This window comes from Aspergillus bombycis (assembly GCF_001792695.1).
Source record: "Aspergillus bombycis strain NRRL26010 chromosome Unknown contig00018, whole genome shotgun sequence".
In the NCBI taxonomy this organism is placed as follows: Eukaryota; Fungi; Ascomycota; class Eurotiomycetes; order Eurotiales; family Aspergillaceae; genus Aspergillus; species Aspergillus bombycis.
In genome coordinates this window covers 19,156-38,621 of record NW_019170020.1, presented here as the reverse complement: position 1 = coordinate 38,621, position 19,466 = coordinate 19,156, and the positions used below count along the sequence as shown (strand labels likewise).

Genomic DNA, 19,466 nt, shown 5'->3' with positions numbered 1-19,466 from the left:
TAAGAGCTATGAGATACAATAAAACCTGTAGATAAGAGCTTGGCATGTTACTGGAGATTTAGGAGAGCATATCATCTATTTTTGATGGCAACATTATACTTTACCAGTACGGCAAAAATGGCAACCCGCTCTAGGGTTACTACTAGTGGCTAACTAGTATGGATCGATAACTGTAATTCCACACTAAGAAAGGCCAATTTCTTTTGGTCAAACAATCAAGTCGTACTATCTAAATTGCCGTGGCTACCGAATGTGGCTTGTGGAAAGAAACTGTATACAAGGAGCTGCATCTCGTATTCCCTCATGGTCTACAGAAATCAGGGCCACCCCACAATCCCCACAAACTTTAAACTACTGGGAGTAAATGTTTAGTGCGGTAAATCAATGCATTGAGGGATCACACGTCAGTCTTTCTTACCTTGACCCATAGTACATTCAATCGCGAACCCCAAACAGCGTTACAGCCATGCCGTTACCTGCAAGCTCATCTCCATAGGTAGAATAACACGCTCAACCTTGGGACTCTTTGTCTAGAATACTTTGGTGAATTGCATGGTCAACAAGCCGTACTTCATTTGCTTTGGGCGGAAAGTTAAGCATCAGTTCGTCCTTCACGTTTGGACTGAAATGAATATGCGTTTGTTGCTCGTCCGTTTGGCCAGTATCACGGTTTCCATGGATATCCCCTTCATTTCTCTGACTCTTGCACCCGATTCCAGATACGATCAGCCCTGCTAGAGGATACTCTTTCGGTTCTGCGGCGGCCACAATGGCCATCATTCCCCCTATCGGATGTGCGAATACTACCATACTAGATGCACTGGATCCAAATTCTTTCCACAATTCTGGTAGAACAGTCGAGTTGAGGTATTTACCTTGTTCCTGGGCGAATGTAGTGCCTCGTCTTCGGAGGTCTTCGTTCTTGGCTTTTGGATCAGGATAGGCCGTGCTACCACCATATCCTGGTCTATCGATCGCAACGACAGGTATCTGAAGAGTCTCTGCGAGCATGAATATGGAATATTGAGAGTCAATGTCGAAATACGTGGAGCCACAGCTTGCTCCGTGTATGCAGACGATAAGGGGTATGGCCCGGAATCAGGAGAGAGGGGTTTAAATGTCGTTGTGTTAACACTCCATCCAGTTGGCAGCATTTAACATTTATATGTACGCTCTCGGCAATATGGGGATGGTACGCCGTATTATCTCTGACGATTTGAAGGAACTTGATTCATCTTGATCATTTGAGCTGGCCGAATAGCCGAGTTTACGGGGCAAGGACGGCTGGTCATGGATATCCCAAAATCTCACTCCCACAGGCCAGGATAGGAAGAGCATAAGAGGTCATAAGTAAACATGAGATTCACATACGTACCATATCTCTTCTCTAAGGGTAGAAGAGACTGTATATGTACTGGTAGTAGATTGATTCTCAATCCTACTTTCCTAAAGTAGACACCTTATTGATAAAATCCCTCGTAGGGAGAGGTCATCAGGACCAGCCGGAAGACCACATGCATATCTCGTGTGGAATGTCGAAATATGTATGTAAAGTTTAGTATTGCATGCCGAGAATGCACTTGTATATGTTAGGAATTGAAGACATACACACAACATGCATGATGATATCATATTTCATTGGCGGTGGAGGGAGTAACCAACATGGGGATAGAATAAAAGAGCCATTTATTACTAGTAGTAATATTGAATCACCATACAAGGTGGGAACACAAGGGATGAAAGGAACGGTAAAGCGAGAGACATATTTAGGAGGAGACTTTACCAACAACCTTGCTGGTCTAATGATTGAGTCGCTTTCAACACTTGACATCAGAGTCGCCGATCTTTTCCGTTGGGGAAAGAATGGTGGGGTTAAAGGCAAATTCAACGGGCATGAATGGCTGCTCTAATAAAGTTACTAAGTCGAATTTCCATACGTTTTGTTACACCGCGCCTCACGTGTTCTGGGGATTCTCCGGATATACTAGTACTAGTAGTAGTACTTACTAGTAGGGGTTCAAGTTGTTGTTGCAGCAGCTCTTTCAGCACCCCCTTTGAATTAAATGGAAGAATTTTCCGGGGATATTTGCTTATTCGCAAAGGATAGTTGATCCGGGGCGGATACCTGTGCGTCTGAGTTAAGTACAACTCTCCAGCGTCGGAAGAGTAAAATTGGGAATTTGATTTACCAAATGATGTGCGTTTAGTCCCGTGTTTTGGCTCCATGTATTTACGTGCGGGTCATCTGCCATCAACGCTGTTTTAAAACTATTTATCTTGAGACTATGTCTTGCGTCTCTTCTCTTCCACCACTGCATCCAGGGCTCATATGCTATGAATAGCCCCCCTGCTCTTTGACTGCTTGCTATATTTCTCCTCAACCTGACAGTCTTTGTGACTTGACTTCTTTATCGCCCTTTTGTTTGAGACCTCTTGTGGAATCTTAGGCTCTCCACGTTTCACCGCTCTTAGCCAACCTCCGTCAGAACGGCTCACCTGAGTCAACAGAGATAAAAAGGTGGCTTGATCTCCTCAGAATCTTTATGCTCTATGATATGTTTTGGTATTCTCCGTTAATCTGGGTGCCCTTGCGGGTGGCTTGTGCTAACCGGGGAATCAGACCACCACATTTAACTCCGAAGTACTTATCGCTTCAATATGCCACGCTCTGTACCCTCTAATTTGACCTCCTTTGCCCAGGAAGGCGGTCAAGCTCCGAGCGAAGATGGTCGCCAACGGTCTCTCTCCCGAACGGCTCCTCCCTCCCCGTCCGCGGTCAGACAACATAGCTATCTCTCGGAAGCACATACCGGTTATCAGTCTTTACAACCACCCTTGGAGATTGGCGAAACAACCAGCCTGCTAGGGAAAGATCGAGGAAACAGAGGTGTACAACGGTCATATACCAATCTTTCTACCGGCTCCGATACCAACTTTCGACATAACTTGTTGGCTGGGAGCATCCGCCGATCACGCCATCATAGCCGTGCTAACTCCCAAGCCTTGCGAGTCAGCCGACGCGGAAGTATAGGTGCGGACCAAGCTGAGAACCTTGCTGCATCGGCCAAAGATGGCCTGAACGCTTCATTTATGGATGATCGAACTTGGTATGATCAATTTACCTCTACCGACTGGGTACATGATAGTATTGCAGATGGTGAGCGCCTTCGACAGTTGCGGGCGCGGAGAGACCTCCGGGGTCGACTCCTAGCATGGTTCGATGGTGCTCAGGGCTGGGTTCTCGTCGCGCTAATCGGCTGTATCACGGCGCGATCGCCTATTTCGTGGACGTAACCGAAGACTTTGTGTATGATCTCAAAGAAGGCATTTGTACCACGCGATGGTTCCGTAGCCGCCAACAATGCTGTGTGGACAATCCTGTGTGCTCTGCATGGTGGTCATGGTCCAAGATGCTAACCTTCTCGAGCACGGAAAATCAGTGGACGGACTTTGGCATGTACGTGGCCTGGGTAGTTATCCTGTCCGTCGTCTCTTGCTTTCTCACGTTGTTAACGAAGACGGTTGTTCCTTCGTCGGTCTCTCTAACGACGTTGGATGAAAATTTGGGTGCAGCTTCGTCGCGCAGTACGAAACGTACCGATGCAGCTGCTGACACCCCAAGCTCCGATACTAGCCCGCGGGCACCTTACTCGGCGATTCCCACACGTCCTGATATGGTTTATTATTCTGCGGCGGGCAGCGGGGTTGCGGAAGTGAAAGTCATCAACAGTGGTTTCGTCTTGCACGGATATCTGGGTTTCAAAACGCTGGTCATTAAGACCATTGCTTTGATTTTCAGTGTGTCATCTGGCCTAAGTTTAGGCAAGGAGGGTCCGTATGTCCACATCGCTACCTGCGTGGGAAACATCTGCTGTCGTTTGTTCGCCAAATACAATCGCAATGATGGAAAAAGAAGAGAGGTGCTGAGCGCAAGCGCTGCGAGTGGTGTTGCAGTAGCTTTTGGTGCCCCCATTGGTGGTGTTCTCTTTAGTCTTGAGGAAGTTAGCTACTATTTCCCTCCAAAGACGCTCTTTAGAACATTCTTCTGCTGTATTGCTGCAGCGCTCTCCCTGAAATTCCTCAATCCTTATGGGACGGGTAAGATCGTCCTATTCGAGGTTCGATATTTCAACGATTGGGAGATCTTTGAGTTAGTGATATTCATTATTTTGGGTGTACTTGGAGGCGCGCTTGGGGCACTTTTCATCAAGGCATCTAGTTTATGGGCTCGCTCATTCCGACGAATCCCAGTTATCAAGCGCTGGCCAATGCTGGAGGTAGTTCTTGTCGCGCTTGTGACTGGTCTAGTCAGCTTCTGGAATCGCTATACTAAATTGGCCGTATCTGAACTTCTGTTCGAGCTGGCCAGTCCTTGCGATCATGAATCCTCATCGCCAAATGGACTGTGTCCAAACGAAGATGGCATTGTCGACATTATCCGCTACCTTCTTGTAGCATTCGTCGTCAAAAGCCTGTTAACGGTAGTTACATTCGGCATTAAAGTGCCAGCGGGTATTTATGTTCCGTCCATGGTTGTTGGTGGTCTCTTGGGGCGGATCGTTGGTCATGTGGCACAGTACTTCGTGGTGAAATACCCAACGTTCCCCTTGTTTGGGTCCTCCTGCCCGGCTGTGTCGGGAATGGAATCGTGTGTGACCCCAGGGGTGTATGCGATGATTGCCGCAGGGGCTACCATGTGTGGTGTCACCCGCTTGTCGGTTACATTGGCCGTCATTCTCTTTGAACTGACAGGCAGTCTTGCCCATGTCCTTCCGTTTTCCCTGGCCATCCTTTGTGCCAAATGGACTGCTGATGCGATTGAGCCCCGCAGCATCTATGTAAGCACTGACAGAAACTCAAGGTACTCTGCTACTGGATTACATGCTGACTGGGACAGGATCTCTTAACTGATATGAACTCGTACCCGTTCCTTGATAACAAGATACAGGTTGTATCAGACGCAGAGCTCGGAGACCTCGTGAGACCTGTACGCAGGGGTCGTATCATTGATATCTCAGACTCTCCGTTCGTACCAGCGACAGAGTTGCGCTCCAAACTTCAAACTCTTCTCATGGCAGGAGAGTTAGATAGTGGCCTCCCCATCTTACGTCACGATATCTTGTCTGGGTTGATCCCGGCCCCGGACCTCGAATATGCGCTGGACAATCTCGAGGACGAAGAAAATACGTTATGTCTGATGACGCTAGATACGATGTCGGTTGTGTCCGACAGTGATGATGAAGAGGCCATTCGAGTGGACTTTAACCGCTATATTGATCCGGTATGTAGATACAAGTCTCCATGTCTCCTCACAAGCTGATGCATGTACAGGCCCCTATGTCTCTTGATATCCATTCACCTCTGGACCTTGTTTACCAGTGTTTCGCTAAACTAGGCCTACGATACCTGTGCGTCCTTCAAAACGGACAGTACGCGGGTCTGGTCCATAAGAAGGCCTTCGTGAAGTTCATGAAGGAGAATGAGTGATTCTCTTTAAGCAGATTGATCCGCTTGCTGCAAAAGAGAACACAGCCGTATACATATTGTCAACGACTTCAAAGCATTGTCCGGCGTTATGTTTCGGTACCTGCGCACATTCCTGGTCACGGGTAGCATTTTTCTTATTTCGCATATATTTTGAGCTTGAGCATTATGCACATACTATAAACTGTATTTTTCTTAGCACTGTTTCTACTACCAAGTGTATATCAGCGGAGGTTGCCTGTATGTTTTTATTGTGCTTGATAGAGTTCAAGACTTGTTTTTGTTGACATGCCTTCATTAGCAAGCGCCTCTTTGACTGCAGATGCCTAACATTGAACTTCAAGCGGGGAAGGCTCGCCGTAAATAGATTATCATTGCCCAAAGCAATCGAATGCTATCGGTATTTACAAGAGAAAGAGAGGCTAAACCATGCACAGTGCCTGCAACTTCAATAGATCCGTTCATATCCAACCATCTGGATTCGAACCTCACCTTCGTCTTTCCATTCCCCCGAAACAGGCTCGCCCACCCACTCGGTCACTTCCTCCGCACTCACCTTCTTCCACCCCTTCTCCATGAGCAGCTCCTCATCAACCGGAAAGAAAGTATCACACTCAAACTGTGCCTTCTCCCCATCCACCCCCTTCTTCTCAACATTCGTCATGACAATCCTAACTGGCCGATCGTCTCCCAACCTCAAAGCCGCCGCATAAATCTCCGCACCCCCAATCACAAAAACACTCCCCAGCCCCCCCTTAAACTTCCCCTCCACGTCCTCAAGCGCCCCCTCCAACCCAGAGCTAACAATCGCATCCGTAACCGGCCCCCCCTCCTTGTTCTCCCCAGCAGAAGTAGCTGCAGTAGCTGCAGTCGCCGCCATCTTCGCCCTCTTCCCTTCCAACTCCTCCGAGACACGTTTACTCACACCCGCCACATCCCGCGTAACAACAACATTAATCCGCTTCCCCAGCGGCCGCAGACTCTTAGGCACGGAATCGTAGGTCTTCCGACCCATGATCATGGCATTTGTTGTCCCTGAGCGCGGGGGACGGGATGTCACGCGCGCGAAGAAGCTCATATCAGCTTTTATGCGCGGCCAGGGGAGCGTGCCATTCAGGCCGATTCCGAGGAGGGTTTTTTCACGTGTAGGAATCGGCGTAGTTGCGACTATTAGGGTGAGGGGGTTTGTTGGTGGCATTTTTGGTTGGCTTGGTGGGGGTTGGTAGGGAGTTGGTAGCTTTTTTTTTTCTTGCAAGGGTGATATTGATTGGGAGGTTGGACTTTTTGGTTAGGGGAGGTGCTGAGGGGATTTGGCTGCTGTATGATTAGGTCGTTATGCTTAGAGGTAGGTCATAGAGTCGTTGTTCAGGTTGTATAAGTTGGAGCTGTGTTGGTGCACGCTTGCCTTATCGGGACATTTCTGGGTGGAGTCAGGTACCGCGACATTGACCGCCTACTACTGTTGGCGGTGTATGTTTGTATTGGAAGGCGGTCTTCAATGGTTTGATTTGAGTCCCCGACCGGGGACAGGGGTGTTTTTGGTTGATTTTGAGATAATAATATCTCTGCTAAACAATTCTATTTCGGTCTAAAACTAGTATGGGATAATAACTATATAGTAAGCTAGTTACTGAGGTTTTTTAGTAGAAAAACAATCGCTCGGGATGGCGTAGAAACCTTGGAAACCTAGCATTCCTGAAGATACACTATCCAGTGGTGTAACTGACGGTGTGTTCAATTTATTCTGCCAGACAATGAACTGTTCACTATCTTATCGCTCGCACTAATCGATACAGACTACAGTATTTCTGGCAGACTGTTTCTCACTACCATTCGGCATTTCTTGAATAAGGGCATGTAAATTAAAAGTAAGGGACTTGTCTACTCTTGCCATTACAATAATTGGTGAAATTGAATATGGTTGATCTACTCATGTGTTATTTATATACATTTATTTGAATTCATCGAACCGCAAGACACTCGAGCTATAGTAGCACGTGGCAACATATCATTGCACACATGGCTAGAAACCCCCATGGCTATCTGGAAAGATGATGAAATTAGGGATATTGAATGATCTTCCCATACATGAAAGACAAAATGGTAAGGTCTATGCAACCTATGGCACGAATGAAAGCAGCGCTTCGGAAGGAATATATATTTAAAAGTACAATGCAATATGGATACTGCACCCTCTCTCCATCTCCATATATGAAAGGATGGAGGAAGAGAAGAAGAATCGAAACAACTAAAGCACAATTGGCAAACAACAATCCCTCCAACAACACCCAAAGAAATGCCGCTCGCTACCCCCAGCTAAAGCCTAAAGATCCTTCTTACCCCCCGAGATACATTTATCTCCCTTAGCAAACTTTTCATCCCAAGTCGCAGGCCCGCAGTAGTACTCATCATCCCAGGTGGCCTTCCGCCCGATAAGGAGCGATCCACGCCAGGTACCACCGTGAGACAGCCGGAAGCACTCCTGCTCACAGATCCAATATGCCCTATCCCTCATGGTCTTTCTGAGGGCGCCTTGAATGGTCTTGAGTGAGGCATCGGTATCGCACAAATAGCCCTCGGTATGGGACGTGAAACACCACTTGAAGTCTTCGGTCTGGCCGCATTCTTTTGTGCATACGTTGCCGTCCGACAGCTCCTTGATCTTGGCTGCCATTGGGTGGAGCCATGCGTCTATGGCTGCTTCGCCGTTGCTGTAAGGGCAGTATGGGTAGTTGCCGATCCACCGGATAGGGCACATTGTGATGGGGAATTCCCGCCGTTTCTCGAGGTCTCGTGTTGCGAGGTTGCTTTCGGTTATGTTGAGATCGGTCTCATACTCGAGTTCCTGCTGCGGAGAGGGCAGAGATACGGCAAGTGCCGGGGCTGCGTGCCAGAAGGCGAGCGCGAAGAGAATACTTTGAGTAAATAACATGGTTAACGAGGTTGTTGATGATGATGATGATGACGGGAAGTAGAATCAAATCCTCTGACGAGTTGGCTAGGTAGACTTAGATATCCGGAGATAATGATCTTAGTAGGAACGACAGGTAATCACCCCCCTATCGTATTGTAGACTGTGTCTGCCTTTATAATACTGCCTCCTTTGTTCTTGCGATAGGGCTTAGGGTAGAAATACCAAGAATATTGTTTCTTGGGAGACGGATAGCCTTGAGTTAGAGCCCAAAAACGTCTTCTGCTTTGGCCCCGTTGCCCGACGCCCCGTACTAGTATAGCCTTATACTACTATACTACACCGGACTAATGTGCTCTGTTATAATTACGAAAGTGTGAGTGGCACCGTGCCTTGTCAAGAACCATAGTCCCTACAATATCAGTTTTCCAGTGAGACGAAAGAGTTCGTGGTGTACGGAGTAATATACTCCGTACCTTGAGGGTCTGTTTCCATATAAAGCACGCTCCACTCCGCCGAAGCCGTCTACATATAACAGAGGGTCCATAGTCATAAAAAGGAGAACAAAGGAAGCAAGGTGGGGAAGTAGAGATAAAGTAGTATATATATTGTTGTGAACCATTTTCATGTTCAGATGATCCTGCTTAAGAGATTGACACTCTATTATAGCGGTGGCTTATCAAGTAGAACAGGTAGGCTAATATCGAATCCCAATGGAATGCTGGGCAAAGAAACAGAGTTTTTTTTTTAAGCCATCACATGTATGCTTTGCTAGATAACTGGGTCTTTGAGATTGATCGACGAAAGGTGCCCAAGTCATTTCGTCGAAGATGCTTGAGAGCGATCAATACTGCTCGCTTGGGTTTTCCAGGCGATGAAGCCCGTGGAGCTGGATGATGGGGTTAGCCCCTGCTGACTGTGAGTGGCATAAGCTACCAAGTATTGCTGGATAGCCAGTTTTATCGGTGGTGTCAATACCAGCATTAGCAAGGCCACTCATTAATTCCAGCAAGCTAAAGAGAAGGCCATGCAATAGGATACTCGTAGGCCCGTTGCCGGTAGATAGCTGGGAGTATTGGAGTCCAGAGACGCTTCAGCTTCGATAGCGATATCGCCAATAGCTTGTCGGTGGATTGACAGCCCTGCGTAGTGAACGCAAGGAAGACATAATAACTCTTGTATCAAAAAAAGAAAAAAAAAATCAGAAAGAACTAGCACGAAGTCGAAATTGTAGTGATGGGTATCTACAATACAAGCAATAATGTACAAGAGAAATAATAAAAGCCCCTCCTAGACGCCAATAATGCAGTATCTATGAAACCATGCCGGAGCAAAAGCTCAGAATAACACCAGAACTCACATGTCATCAAAAGATCATTTAGCCGGCTTCAACAAGCCACCTTCCTCGATGGCTTTCTGGATAGCATCTGCATCCCTCTCTAGCTCCTCTCGCCGCTTCACATCCGATTCGTCTTCGCCAAGAGTGTTGAGCTTTCCAAAGAGCCAGGCTTCTTTCATTGTACGGGTCAAAGAGAGAATATCTTCGGCGGCGCGGACCTGTGGTTGATAGAGTTAGCGACAGAAACTAGCGCTGTCAAAGCCTGCACGAGGTAAGCATATGGATGTACGTATGCATACCAAAGCAGTTGATTCAACGTCAAGTTGGTATGTTTCCACTGCTGTTGAAGTATGGCTAGTACTCTCGACCTGTGTGTCATTGGCGTCAGTTCAGATGATCATTATAGTGCAAAGAGGAGACAGACTGTTGCTGTTGCCATTATATTCTCGAATCTTTGAAGTAATTGGGAGATATTGGTGTTGATGCGGTCTGCGGAGTATGTTGATTAGAAATGCGGATGGTGAATGAACAACGATGTTTTATATATGTCAAGGTGGTGGTATGGGTTGCGCACAATGCAATGCCTTGGACGTTGGTTGAGAGTCCATTTTTGCTCTCTTAGGGCAAGCTATTCAGTGATGATATTTTTGTTAGTAGATAGATGTCGGAATGATAACTGATAGAGATAATAGCTATCTTGCGATGAAGGCGGCTTGCCTGGCGGTAGAGGTTATTGCCGACATTATTGTATCCGCTGATCATTACTTGATTAAGATGTACTACACGTAGATCATGCTTGGCTGGGTTATAGCGCTTCGAACATGAGCTGAGGATATAGCAATACTGATGCATAATTACTTTTCTATTCGATATGGATGTGTAGAGGTGCTTGCAGTTTCAATGTACATTAGCTGTTAAGGTAGTTTGGTTGTAAACTATGGCCGGTAAAACTATGGCCGGTAGTTGAGCAGGGAAAAGACATCTGGCAAACCATGAAAACGATGCAGACTATGAATAATCCCAGTGACATTCAATGATTCTCATGGACTTGGCTCCAGTAATGGAGCACTTGAACCATTGCACTCCAATCTCAGTGCGACAACCTTGCCCACTGCATCCCACCTGTTCCAGATAAGCCTCCCACGCAGTTAGATTAGCAGAACTCTGCCTGATATAGGAGCTGGTATGTGAGAGCAGTATATGGCGTAGGCATCGACTCGGCGCCAGGAAATTATATCATGACTGCTCACCAAGCCATCGAAATGTCGTTGAGCCATTTTTGCATTTGTATCAATGGCGTTATATTGCGATGGTGTATCCAATATTTGGTTTGGATAGACTGCAGTAGGCAACCTATCTGACGTACTTGCCCTACACGTATGTGTTAGTAGAAACATCAAGTTTTTATGACTAGGTGTAACCTACCATAAACCTCTTGTGGAAGTCCGACCGCAACAGATCCTGCATGTAATTAGCGACAAGTAAAAACAGCCACACTGGACGAGCTTACGTTGACAAACTCCTTTCCTCTCTTATCCTCGGTTCCCCTGGCTTGGTTCTTGAAAACCACGTCGTCATCCCAGCGACGTTTCAAGTTAAAGTCCTGAGCGTTAAGCAGCGGGTTTCCTTTAGCAATATCATATTCCCGTTTCTCTTCCTCTTCAGCAGCACGTTCGCGCTCTTCTTTCTCCTTCTGTTCTTGTCTCTCCTTCTTGATTTTTTCTAGTTCTCGCATCAACTCGGCGGCCTCATCTTCATCATCACTAAAGATTTATCAGCATAGCTGACGTGCTTGCGTATTGGAGTGACAAACCTTTCTTCTTCACTACTGTCATCCTCTGACCCATCCGAATCCGCATCTATGTCCCGCGTCTCCTCTAGTATTCGCCGCCGTTTGGCTTCCGGATCTTCATCCTCCGTCCCAATTGGATCGCCGCCAGATGAACCACCTTCTATTTGGCGTTTGGGTGCTGCGCTATCGACAGTTGGTTCATCCACGGGGATACCCCTCTTCTTCGCAAAATGAGCGGCTTCGGCTTGGAGCAATTCGGCGCGCAAATCGCGTTGTTGAGCTTCGCCTTCACCACCCTGACCGAGTTGACTTGAACATATTAGAGATTATCACACCCACAGTACGAAACCGACTTACCGAGTCTTCAAGTGCGTATGTGCTGGGAGCAGTCGCTGGTGGTAGGCAGGGCCGCGCAAGGCTTCCTTCCCTTGTGCCTGTTCTCCGTGAGTCTATGGATAAGTATTCCTAGATAGAAGTAGACGCATACCGGATCGAATGTGGGTCTGTGTGCTATATGTGGATTAGCGCAATGCCTTTGCGATATTATTTTCTTAAGTTTTTCTCACCTGTAGTCATGGTGGGCTACAGAATCTGCGTTTTGGAAGTTTCCGATGGTTTGTTCAAAGATGAATGACCGCTGAAGCACCACTCCGCGGACTGCCTCAGGTTGGAGGCTGAATCAGCGAGTGCACACCGCCTTTGGAGTACACTACATATGATTGGATTACTATGATCGACATCTTTAGGAACAACTTTGGCCCGCTCATCAATGACGCTGCGGAGTGCAGGAAATTTCTATAGAAAGTCCGTCTTGCTGACCCCGCTGGGGCCGAGTCCGCCTCCGCAACCATGAACAAAGAAGCACCGCTCTCAATTGCCGAGCGCGACTTCATCCTCAATGCTCTGCGTGAGGATGTAAGACTCGATGGCCGCCAGGCCGATCAATTTCGTCCCTTGAATGTGTCGTTCGGCGAAGAGTACGGGCATGTGAAGGTCCAACTTGGCAAGACCAGGTGAGTTAGTGCTGCCCGAGGTTAATTATTTGAGATAGACGTTAATCTCAGCTTACAGTCTCATTGTCCGCATCTCGTCTGAAGTTACAAAACCCCATGATGATCGTCCCTTCGATGGTATTTTTACCATTGCCCTGGAGCTGACCGCTATGGGCTCTCCCGCCTGGGAGAATGGCCGGTACGTTTATGTCCAGCTCACAATGCCGGGAGATATGTAGCTAATATAGCCTGGGACAATAGACAGGGTGACCTTGAGACATATGTGTCCAACGTCCTAGACAGAGTAATCCGTCACTCGAACGCCCTTGATACCGAATCGCTTTGCGTTTTGAAGGGTGTCAGCTGCTGGAATGTTCGGGCAGACGTGCACATCACAGACTACGATGGCAACCTGATTGATGCGGCCTGTATTGGAGTTATGGCGGGTCTTCAGCATTTCCGTCGGCCAGATGCCGTCGTTAAGGACGGTCAAGTGATCGTCTACGGAGTCGACGAGCGCGTCCCAGTCGCATTGAATATCACACACAAACCATTATCGATCACATTCCATACTTATGATGAAGGAAAGCGGGTCATTGTGGATGCCACTCGGAAAGAGGAGCAGGCCTCTGAGGCGGATGTGGTCATGGGCCTGAATAATGCAGGCGATGTATGCTACCTCTCGAAGTTCTCTGGGTCCCCAGTCAGTGCCATGGTGTTCGTGAATAAGTCATCCGTCGCACTTGAGAAAGTGAAGGAGATCAACGGCATCATTGACAAGGCGCTACAAGCTGACCTCGCAAAACGGGCTAAGGGTAGTTTGATTGAGGAGTCTAGAGCGGCGAACGATCGGTAGACATGTGCCATAACATTCGTCTATTTTTTTTTTTTCTTCCAATTAGAGTCAAAGTGCTCAATACGCTTAGGATTTGTTGTATCATAGATATCAATACCAGAGTCTATTTTGTGTGTTCTCGGCATTTGTCCTCTCAAATAATGATCAAAGACCGTACTACATAGACAGTAACCTGCCGTTTTGGGCTTCTGTCTTTCTCTTCTATCCCCTTTGCGTCCTTGAATACAGACGTTCTACACCATAGATAGGGTGCTTGGAGTTGCGACCAGGCAGCAATCACTAGTGGGACTGTATTTCCCATCTGGTTTCAAGTGAAATTGGACCCACGGTGGAGAGAAAAATGACAGATTTAATTTAAATATGCAAACCCAACACTCGGCATTCTCGGACGTTCTAGAGCTGGCTCGGCGTTACAGTCCCAGGCACCACGGTGACTTCTGAATTGTAAGAGTTCTCGTAAATGAACTGAGAGGTATCACCGGACACATCTACATCGGAGAAGCTCTACATGCGAGTGCTACGGCTCCTGTCCTAACAAGCGTTCTTCAAGAGATACCCAAACGGTATGCGTTAGGGTAATTGGGAGTAACCTAGTATTTGGGTAGAGAGGGCTTAATGCTTGTTGGTGTGTATCAAGAAATTAAGGTCGGTTATATCGGGCCCAGTCTAGGGAGGGTTGAGAAAGGCCGGGAGAAATATAGACGAATTAACAGACCTTTGAAGGGCTATTCGGGATACAAGTCGACTTAATTAGAAATCCTTTAAAATGATGTATAAAACATGACCAAGCGAGATGTTCGTTGTGCTTGGTCATGTTTCAAGTATTTCAGGAAATACGAAGAATCTATCTCAAGTGGCAGTTGTCAGCCACGTTAAGTGGAAAATTTCCGACAGGTGCATACCAGAGATCTCTTGTCGTCTTGTTAATAAAGAATAGTGGTAGTTTGGGATGGCGGAGTGGGGAGCGAGACGCGCATCGTCGAGGCGCAGGGACGCTTAATATGGATTTATTTTTACAACCATTGGCGAGACAGGAACGAATTAATTTCCTTAGTTTATCTTGCCAGTTCTTAGTTACCTATTTTTAATAATCAAAGAATTGAACTGACAGGAAAGAATTAATGCGTACCAAGTCAGAATAACGCAGGGACTAATCTCATACTACTACTAGTAGTTAGTACTGCGTAGTATTACTGACGAGGGACGATCCCCAAAAATAAAGGAAAAAACCCCCCCCAGCCACTGACGGAGATCCAAAACAACACCGCCCAAAGACTAGCGTCAAGCCGCATCCCAACGAATAATAAACCTTCTTCCAGGCAGTCGTCAGATTTCCTTCTCCATTCTGTCACCTTCGGTTTCCATTCGCTTCGAGTTTCATGATTATTGCTTTTTCTCTTGCACTCCCCTTGCGCAATTCCAAACATCGTCGTCTGTAGTCGTCCCATACTTGCATCGTCTCGCTCCTTTTCCTGCCCTCGTTCACTGTCGATCAATGCTCCAGGGGCATAACGTTGCTCTGACGGTGTCTACCCGCCTCGAGCATCATGGCCAGCGGTAGACCTCCCGGTCACCACCCAGCCGCTGGCCGCGATGACGACCTGCTGCAGCTGGAGGACACGACCCCTATGTATAATTCTGGACAGCGCCCGCCCGTCAACGACGACCATTTGTTGCAACAGTACAATATCGATGACTCCGATTACCCCCAGGCGCGACCTTCAATTTCCTATGACCAGTTTGTCGGCGGACAGGCGCCGCCGCACTCCGGTGCCCATGCGACAGTCTCCGCGCACCCTCCGCCGCACTCCGGGGCGTACATAGGCGATCCTTACATGGGGGCCGCCAATGTATCTCGAACCTATTCTCAAACCTCGGGCTTGGACAACTACCGGCGCTACTCCGTTGACGAATACGATGATGGGTACTACCATGTGGATGATCATGATGATTATATGCAGTCCGAACATCGCGTACAGGAGGCGAATCAACGGAATAGCATACTGGGCTTGGGAGGGGGGCTAATGGGAAGAGCAAAGCACATGCTGGGCATGGGTCAGGAATACTCGGACATGAACCTTCCTCTCACAGAGGCCGGTGCAAGGGCGGCACGAGTTGACAGCACCGAACACGCCGAGGGAGGCATCCCCCCAAGTCAGAAAAAGTCGAGGAAGTCGGATTTCAAGTTTGGGTTCGGGCGGAAGAAGGTCGACCCTTCGACACTTGGACCTCGCATGATCGTGCTGAACAATCCCCCGGCCAATGCGGTGCATAAGTTCGTCGACAACCACGTCTCTACCGCGAAGTATAACATCATCACCTTTATTCCGAAGTTCTTATACGAACAGTTCTCGAAATACGCCAACCTGTTTTTCTTGTTCACTGCTGTCCTCCAGCAAATTCCAAACGTGTCGCCGACAAATCGTTACACCACAATTGGTCCGTTGTTGATCGTGCTGTTGGTCTCTGCTATTAAGGAACTTGTAGAAGACTATAAACGACGCTCGTCTGACAAGTCCCTCAATTACTCGAAGACTCAAGTTCTGAAAGGATCAGCATTCCACGAAACGAAATGGATCGATGTCGCGGTGGGAGATATCGTTCGTGTTGAGTCAGAGCAGCCCTTTCCCGCCGATTTGGTTCTGTTGGCGTCTTCTGAACCTGAGGGCTTGTGCTACATCGAAACCGCCAATTTAGATGGAGAGACCAACCTAAAAATTAAGCAGGCAATTCCGGAGACTGCACATTTGGTAAGCCCCGCTGATCTTAGCCGGCTGAGTGGCCGGGTTCGATCGGAGCAACCGAATAGCAGTCTTTACACCTATGAAGCTACCCTGACGATGCATGCGGGAGGAGGGGAAAAGGAACTCCCTCTAGCACCGGACCAACTTCTTCTTCGAGGAGCTACCCTGCGAAACACGCCGTGGGTTCACGGTATTGTCGTCTTCACTGGCCATGAGACGAAGCTGATGCGAAATGCGACAGCGACTCCGATCAAGCGGACGGCCGTAGAGCGCATGGTCAACATTCAGATCTTGATGTTGGTCAGCATTCTAATCGCTCTTAGTGTTATCAGCTCTGTTGGCGATCTTATTATCCGACAAACCGCAGCCGACAAACTCACCTACCTTGACTATGGCAGTACGAACGCAGTAAAGCAATTCTTCCTCGATATATTTACCTATTGGGTCCTTTATTCCAATCTTGTCCCAATCTCGCTCTTCGTGACAATTGAAATCGTCAAGTACGCCCAGGCGTTCCTAATCAATTCTGACCTCGATATCTATTACGACAAAACCGACACTCCGGCAACCTGTAGAACGTCATCGTTAGTCGAAGAACTTGGGCAGATAGAGTACATCTTTTCAGATAAGACAGGAACCTTGACTTGCAACATGATGGAGTTCAAGCAGTGTACAATTGGCGGCATCCAATATGGTGAAGACATCTCAGAAGATCGACGAGCCACTGTAGAAGACGGAGTGGAAGTCGGGGTACATGACTTCAAAAAGCTCAGGGAGAACCTACAAGGAGGTCATCCGACAGCAGATGCGATTCATCATTTTCTCACACTTCTCTCTACCTGCCACACTGTTATCCCTGAAAGATCTGAAAAGGAACCTGACAAAATCAAGTACCAGGCAGCCTCTCCTGACGAGGGCGCTCTCGTTGAAGGTGCTGCGACGTTGGGCTACCAATTCACAAATCGGAGACCTCGCTCCGTGCTCTTCACAGTAGGGGGGCATGAGTATGAATATGAGCTGCTGGCTGTCTGCGAATTTAATTCGACGCGTAAACGAATGTCAACGATCTTCAGGTGTCCAGATGGGAAGATCCGAATTTACACCAAAGGTGCAGACACCGTCATCCTTGAGCGACTTAATGCCGACAATCCTATCGTCGAGGCGACTTTGCAACACCTGGAAGAATATGCTTCGGAAGGTCTCCGGACTCTTTGTTTGGCGATGCGCGAAGTTTCTGAGGAAGAATTCCAACAGTGGTACCAAATATACGATAAGGCTGCAACAACTGTTGGTGGAAACCGCGCAGACGAGCTCGACAAGGCTTCAGAGCTTATCGAAAAAGACTTTTACCTTCTTGGAGCTACCGCTATCGAGGATCGACTGCAGGATGGAGTTCCCGACACTATCCATACGCTACAGACTGCGGGAATCAAAGTCTGGGTTTTGACTGGTGATCGACAGGAGACTGCTATCAATATTGGAATGTCATGCAAGCTGATATCGGAAGACATGACGCTACTAATTATTAATGAAGAGTCTTCTCAAGCCACCCGAGAAAACCTAACCAAGAAGCTGCAGGCTGTTCAGAGCCAGAATGCTTCGGGCGAAATTGAAGCGTTAGCTTTGGTTATCGACGGACGCTCTCTGACATTTGCGTTAGAGAAGGACATGGAAAAACTCTTCCTGGACCTTGCTATTCAGTGTAAAGCCGTAGTCTGCTGGTAAGTTGTCATAGTCTGCTTCTATTAGACTGTCTAATGCTAATGGCTCCTAGCCGTGTTTCTCCTTTGCAGAAGGCCCTGGTAGTCAAATTGGTCAAGCGTCACCTCAAATCCTTACTTCTCGCTATCGGTGACGGTGCGAATGACGTGTCCATGATTCAGGCCGCACATGTTGGTGTTGGTATTAGTGGCCTTGAAGGTCTCCAAGCTGCTCGGTCTGCCGATGTGTCTATAGCCCAGTTCCGTTATCTCCGCAAACTCCTCCTTGTTCATGGGGCGTGGAGTTACCACAGAATCAGCCGTGTGATTCTGTATTCTTTCTACAAGAATATCGCTCTTTACATGACACAGTTCTGGGTAGGTGATGGCTTGACCTCTCATCCACTGATTTCCCTGAATGCAGCTGACAGAGACATAGTACTCCTTCCAAAATGCTTTCTCTGGCGAAGTTATCTACGAGTCATGGACCCTGTCCTTCTACAACGTCTTCTTCACAGTGCTCCCTCCATTCGCGATGGGTATCTGTGATCAGTTCATCTCTGCTCGATTATTGGACCGGTATCCTCAGCTGTACCAGCTTGGACAAAAAGGGATGTTCTTCAAAAGACACAGTTTCTGGTCGTGGATCTTAAATGGTTTCTACCATTCCTTGCTACTGTACATTGTCTCGGAGTTGATTTTCCTCTGGGATCTTCCGCAAGTAGACGGCAAGGTTGCTGGCCATTGGGTATGGGGATCTGCCCTGTACACGGCAGTCCTTGCCACGGTCCTTGGGAAAGCGGCACTGATCACCAACATTTGGACCAAATACACGTTCATCGCTATCCCCGGATCAATGGTTATCTGGCTAGCATTTCTTCCAGCGTATGGCTATGCCGCACCCGCCATCGGCTTCTCCACAGAGTACTACGGCACCATTCCCCATCTCTTCAAGTCACCTATCTTCTATCTCATGGCTATCATCCTACCATGTGTCTGTCTTCTTCGGGACTACGCCTGGAAATACGCCAAGCGAATGTATTACCCGCAACATTACCACCACGTCCAAGAGATACAGAAGTATAATGTACAAGACTACCGCCCACGCATGGAACAGTTCCAGAAGGCAATCCGCAAAGTGCGCCAGGTTCAGCGCATGCGCAAACAGCGCGGCTATGCTTTCAGTCAGGCTGATGATGGCGCCCAAATGAGAGTCGTCAATGCTTATGATACCACGAGAGGAAGAGGGCGCTACGGTGAAATGACCAGTTCCAGAGCCTTAGTATAACGATCTGATTTTTGTTTTTCTACTTTCTTTCCTGTTCATTGCATCCATGTATTAGTTGCATTTACGGTGGTCTGATGACCCACCTCCCTTTATCACTCTCTATCTAGCTCTCTCTTGCTAGCCTCACCATTCATCTTCTTATCTCTCATTTTTGGGCTACATTACACGATGGTCCTACTCTTTGCTTTTTAACTATTTATGTTCCCCCTTCCTATTTTCTCTATGAGTCAATGTGAAAATCCTGAATTTTGTGATATCAATTTCCTCGACTACACCACTTTGTTGATGTTTTTCTTGAACATGGATGACTTGTGATGTCTAGATAGGTTAAACAGACATGGGTGATGCATTGCCCATCTT

The 19,466-nt window shown here is 47.7% G+C and overlaps 9 protein-coding genes across 9 annotated transcripts; 4 read left to right on the top strand and 5 right to left on the bottom strand.

Moving 5' to 3' along the window:
• Positions 1-510: 510 nt before the first annotated feature.
• On the bottom strand, positions 511-1,011 carry ABOM_002813 (uncharacterized protein; the record flags this gene model as incomplete). The annotated part of the gene is made up of 1 exon (XM_022529943.1): positions 511-1,011. One exon carries the CDS (start codon positions 1,009-1,011, stop codon positions 511-513), a length of 501 nt encoding a protein of 166 aa, XP_022391835.1.
• Positions 1,012-2,658: 1,647 nt separating this feature from the next.
• On the top strand, positions 2,659-3,294 carry ABOM_002812 (voltage-gated chloride channel (ClcA); the record flags this gene model as incomplete). The annotated part of the gene is made up of 1 exon (XM_022529942.1): positions 2,659-3,294. The coding sequence occupies one exon, from the start codon at positions 2,659-2,661 to the stop codon at positions 3,292-3,294; it is 636 nt and encodes a 211-aa protein (XP_022391833.1).
• A 116-nt stretch (positions 3,295-3,410) lies between these two features.
• ABOM_002811 (chloride channel protein) lies at positions 3,411-5,487 on the top strand (the record flags this gene model as incomplete). The annotated part of the gene is made up of 3 exons (XM_022529941.1): positions 3,411-4,838; positions 4,898-5,281; positions 5,332-5,487. The coding sequence occupies 3 exons, from the start codon at positions 3,411-3,413 to the stop codon at positions 5,485-5,487; spliced, it is 1,968 nt and encodes a 655-aa protein (XP_022391838.1).
• A 445-nt stretch (positions 5,488-5,932) lies between these two features.
• Positions 5,933-6,682, bottom strand: ABOM_002810 (dihydrofolate reductase; the record flags this gene model as incomplete). The annotated part of the gene is made up of 1 exon (XM_022529940.1): positions 5,933-6,682. One exon carries the CDS (start codon positions 6,680-6,682, stop codon positions 5,933-5,935), a length of 750 nt encoding a protein of 249 aa, XP_022391837.1.
• A 1,125-nt stretch (positions 6,683-7,807) lies between these two features.
• ABOM_002809 (uncharacterized protein) lies at positions 7,808-8,416 on the bottom strand (the record flags this gene model as incomplete). Its single annotated transcript, XM_022529939.1, has 1 exon — positions 7,808-8,416. One exon carries the CDS (start codon positions 8,414-8,416, stop codon positions 7,808-7,810), a length of 609 nt encoding a protein of 202 aa, XP_022391759.1.
• Positions 8,417-9,769: 1,353 nt separating this feature from the next.
• ABOM_002808 (RNA polymerase II mediator complex head subunit MED22) lies at positions 9,770-10,342 on the bottom strand (the record flags this gene model as incomplete). Its single annotated transcript, XM_022529938.1, has 4 exons — positions 9,770-9,952; positions 10,034-10,102; positions 10,159-10,223; positions 10,309-10,342. 4 exons carry the CDS (start codon positions 10,340-10,342, stop codon positions 9,770-9,772), a joined length of 351 nt encoding a protein of 116 aa, XP_022391760.1.
• A 745-nt stretch (positions 10,343-11,087) lies between these two features.
• ABOM_002807 (spliceosome-associated CWC15 family protein) lies at positions 11,088-12,102 on the bottom strand (the record flags this gene model as incomplete). The annotated part of the gene is made up of 7 exons (XM_022529937.1): positions 11,088-11,105; positions 11,160-11,195; positions 11,245-11,497; positions 11,548-11,835; positions 11,884-11,960; positions 12,014-12,036; positions 12,093-12,102. The coding sequence occupies 7 exons, from the start codon at positions 12,100-12,102 to the stop codon at positions 11,088-11,090; spliced, it is 705 nt and encodes a 234-aa protein (XP_022391801.1).
• Positions 12,103-12,137: 35 nt separating this feature from the next.
• ABOM_002806 (exosome non-catalytic core subunit RRP45) lies at positions 12,138-13,374 on the top strand (the record flags this gene model as incomplete). The annotated part of the gene is made up of 4 exons (XM_022529936.1): positions 12,138-12,140; positions 12,328-12,539; positions 12,598-12,717; positions 12,780-13,374. 4 exons carry the CDS (start codon positions 12,138-12,140, stop codon positions 13,372-13,374), a joined length of 930 nt encoding a protein of 309 aa, XP_022391781.1.
• Positions 13,375-14,921: 1,547 nt separating this feature from the next.
• On the top strand, positions 14,922-19,106 carry ABOM_002805 (aminophospholipid-translocating P4-type ATPase DRS2; the record flags this gene model as incomplete). The annotated part of the gene is made up of 3 exons (XM_022529935.1): positions 14,922-17,839; positions 17,893-18,196; positions 18,258-19,106. 3 exons carry the CDS (start codon positions 14,922-14,924, stop codon positions 19,104-19,106), a joined length of 4,071 nt encoding a protein of 1,356 aa, XP_022391780.1.
• Positions 19,107-19,466: the final 360 nt, after the last annotated feature.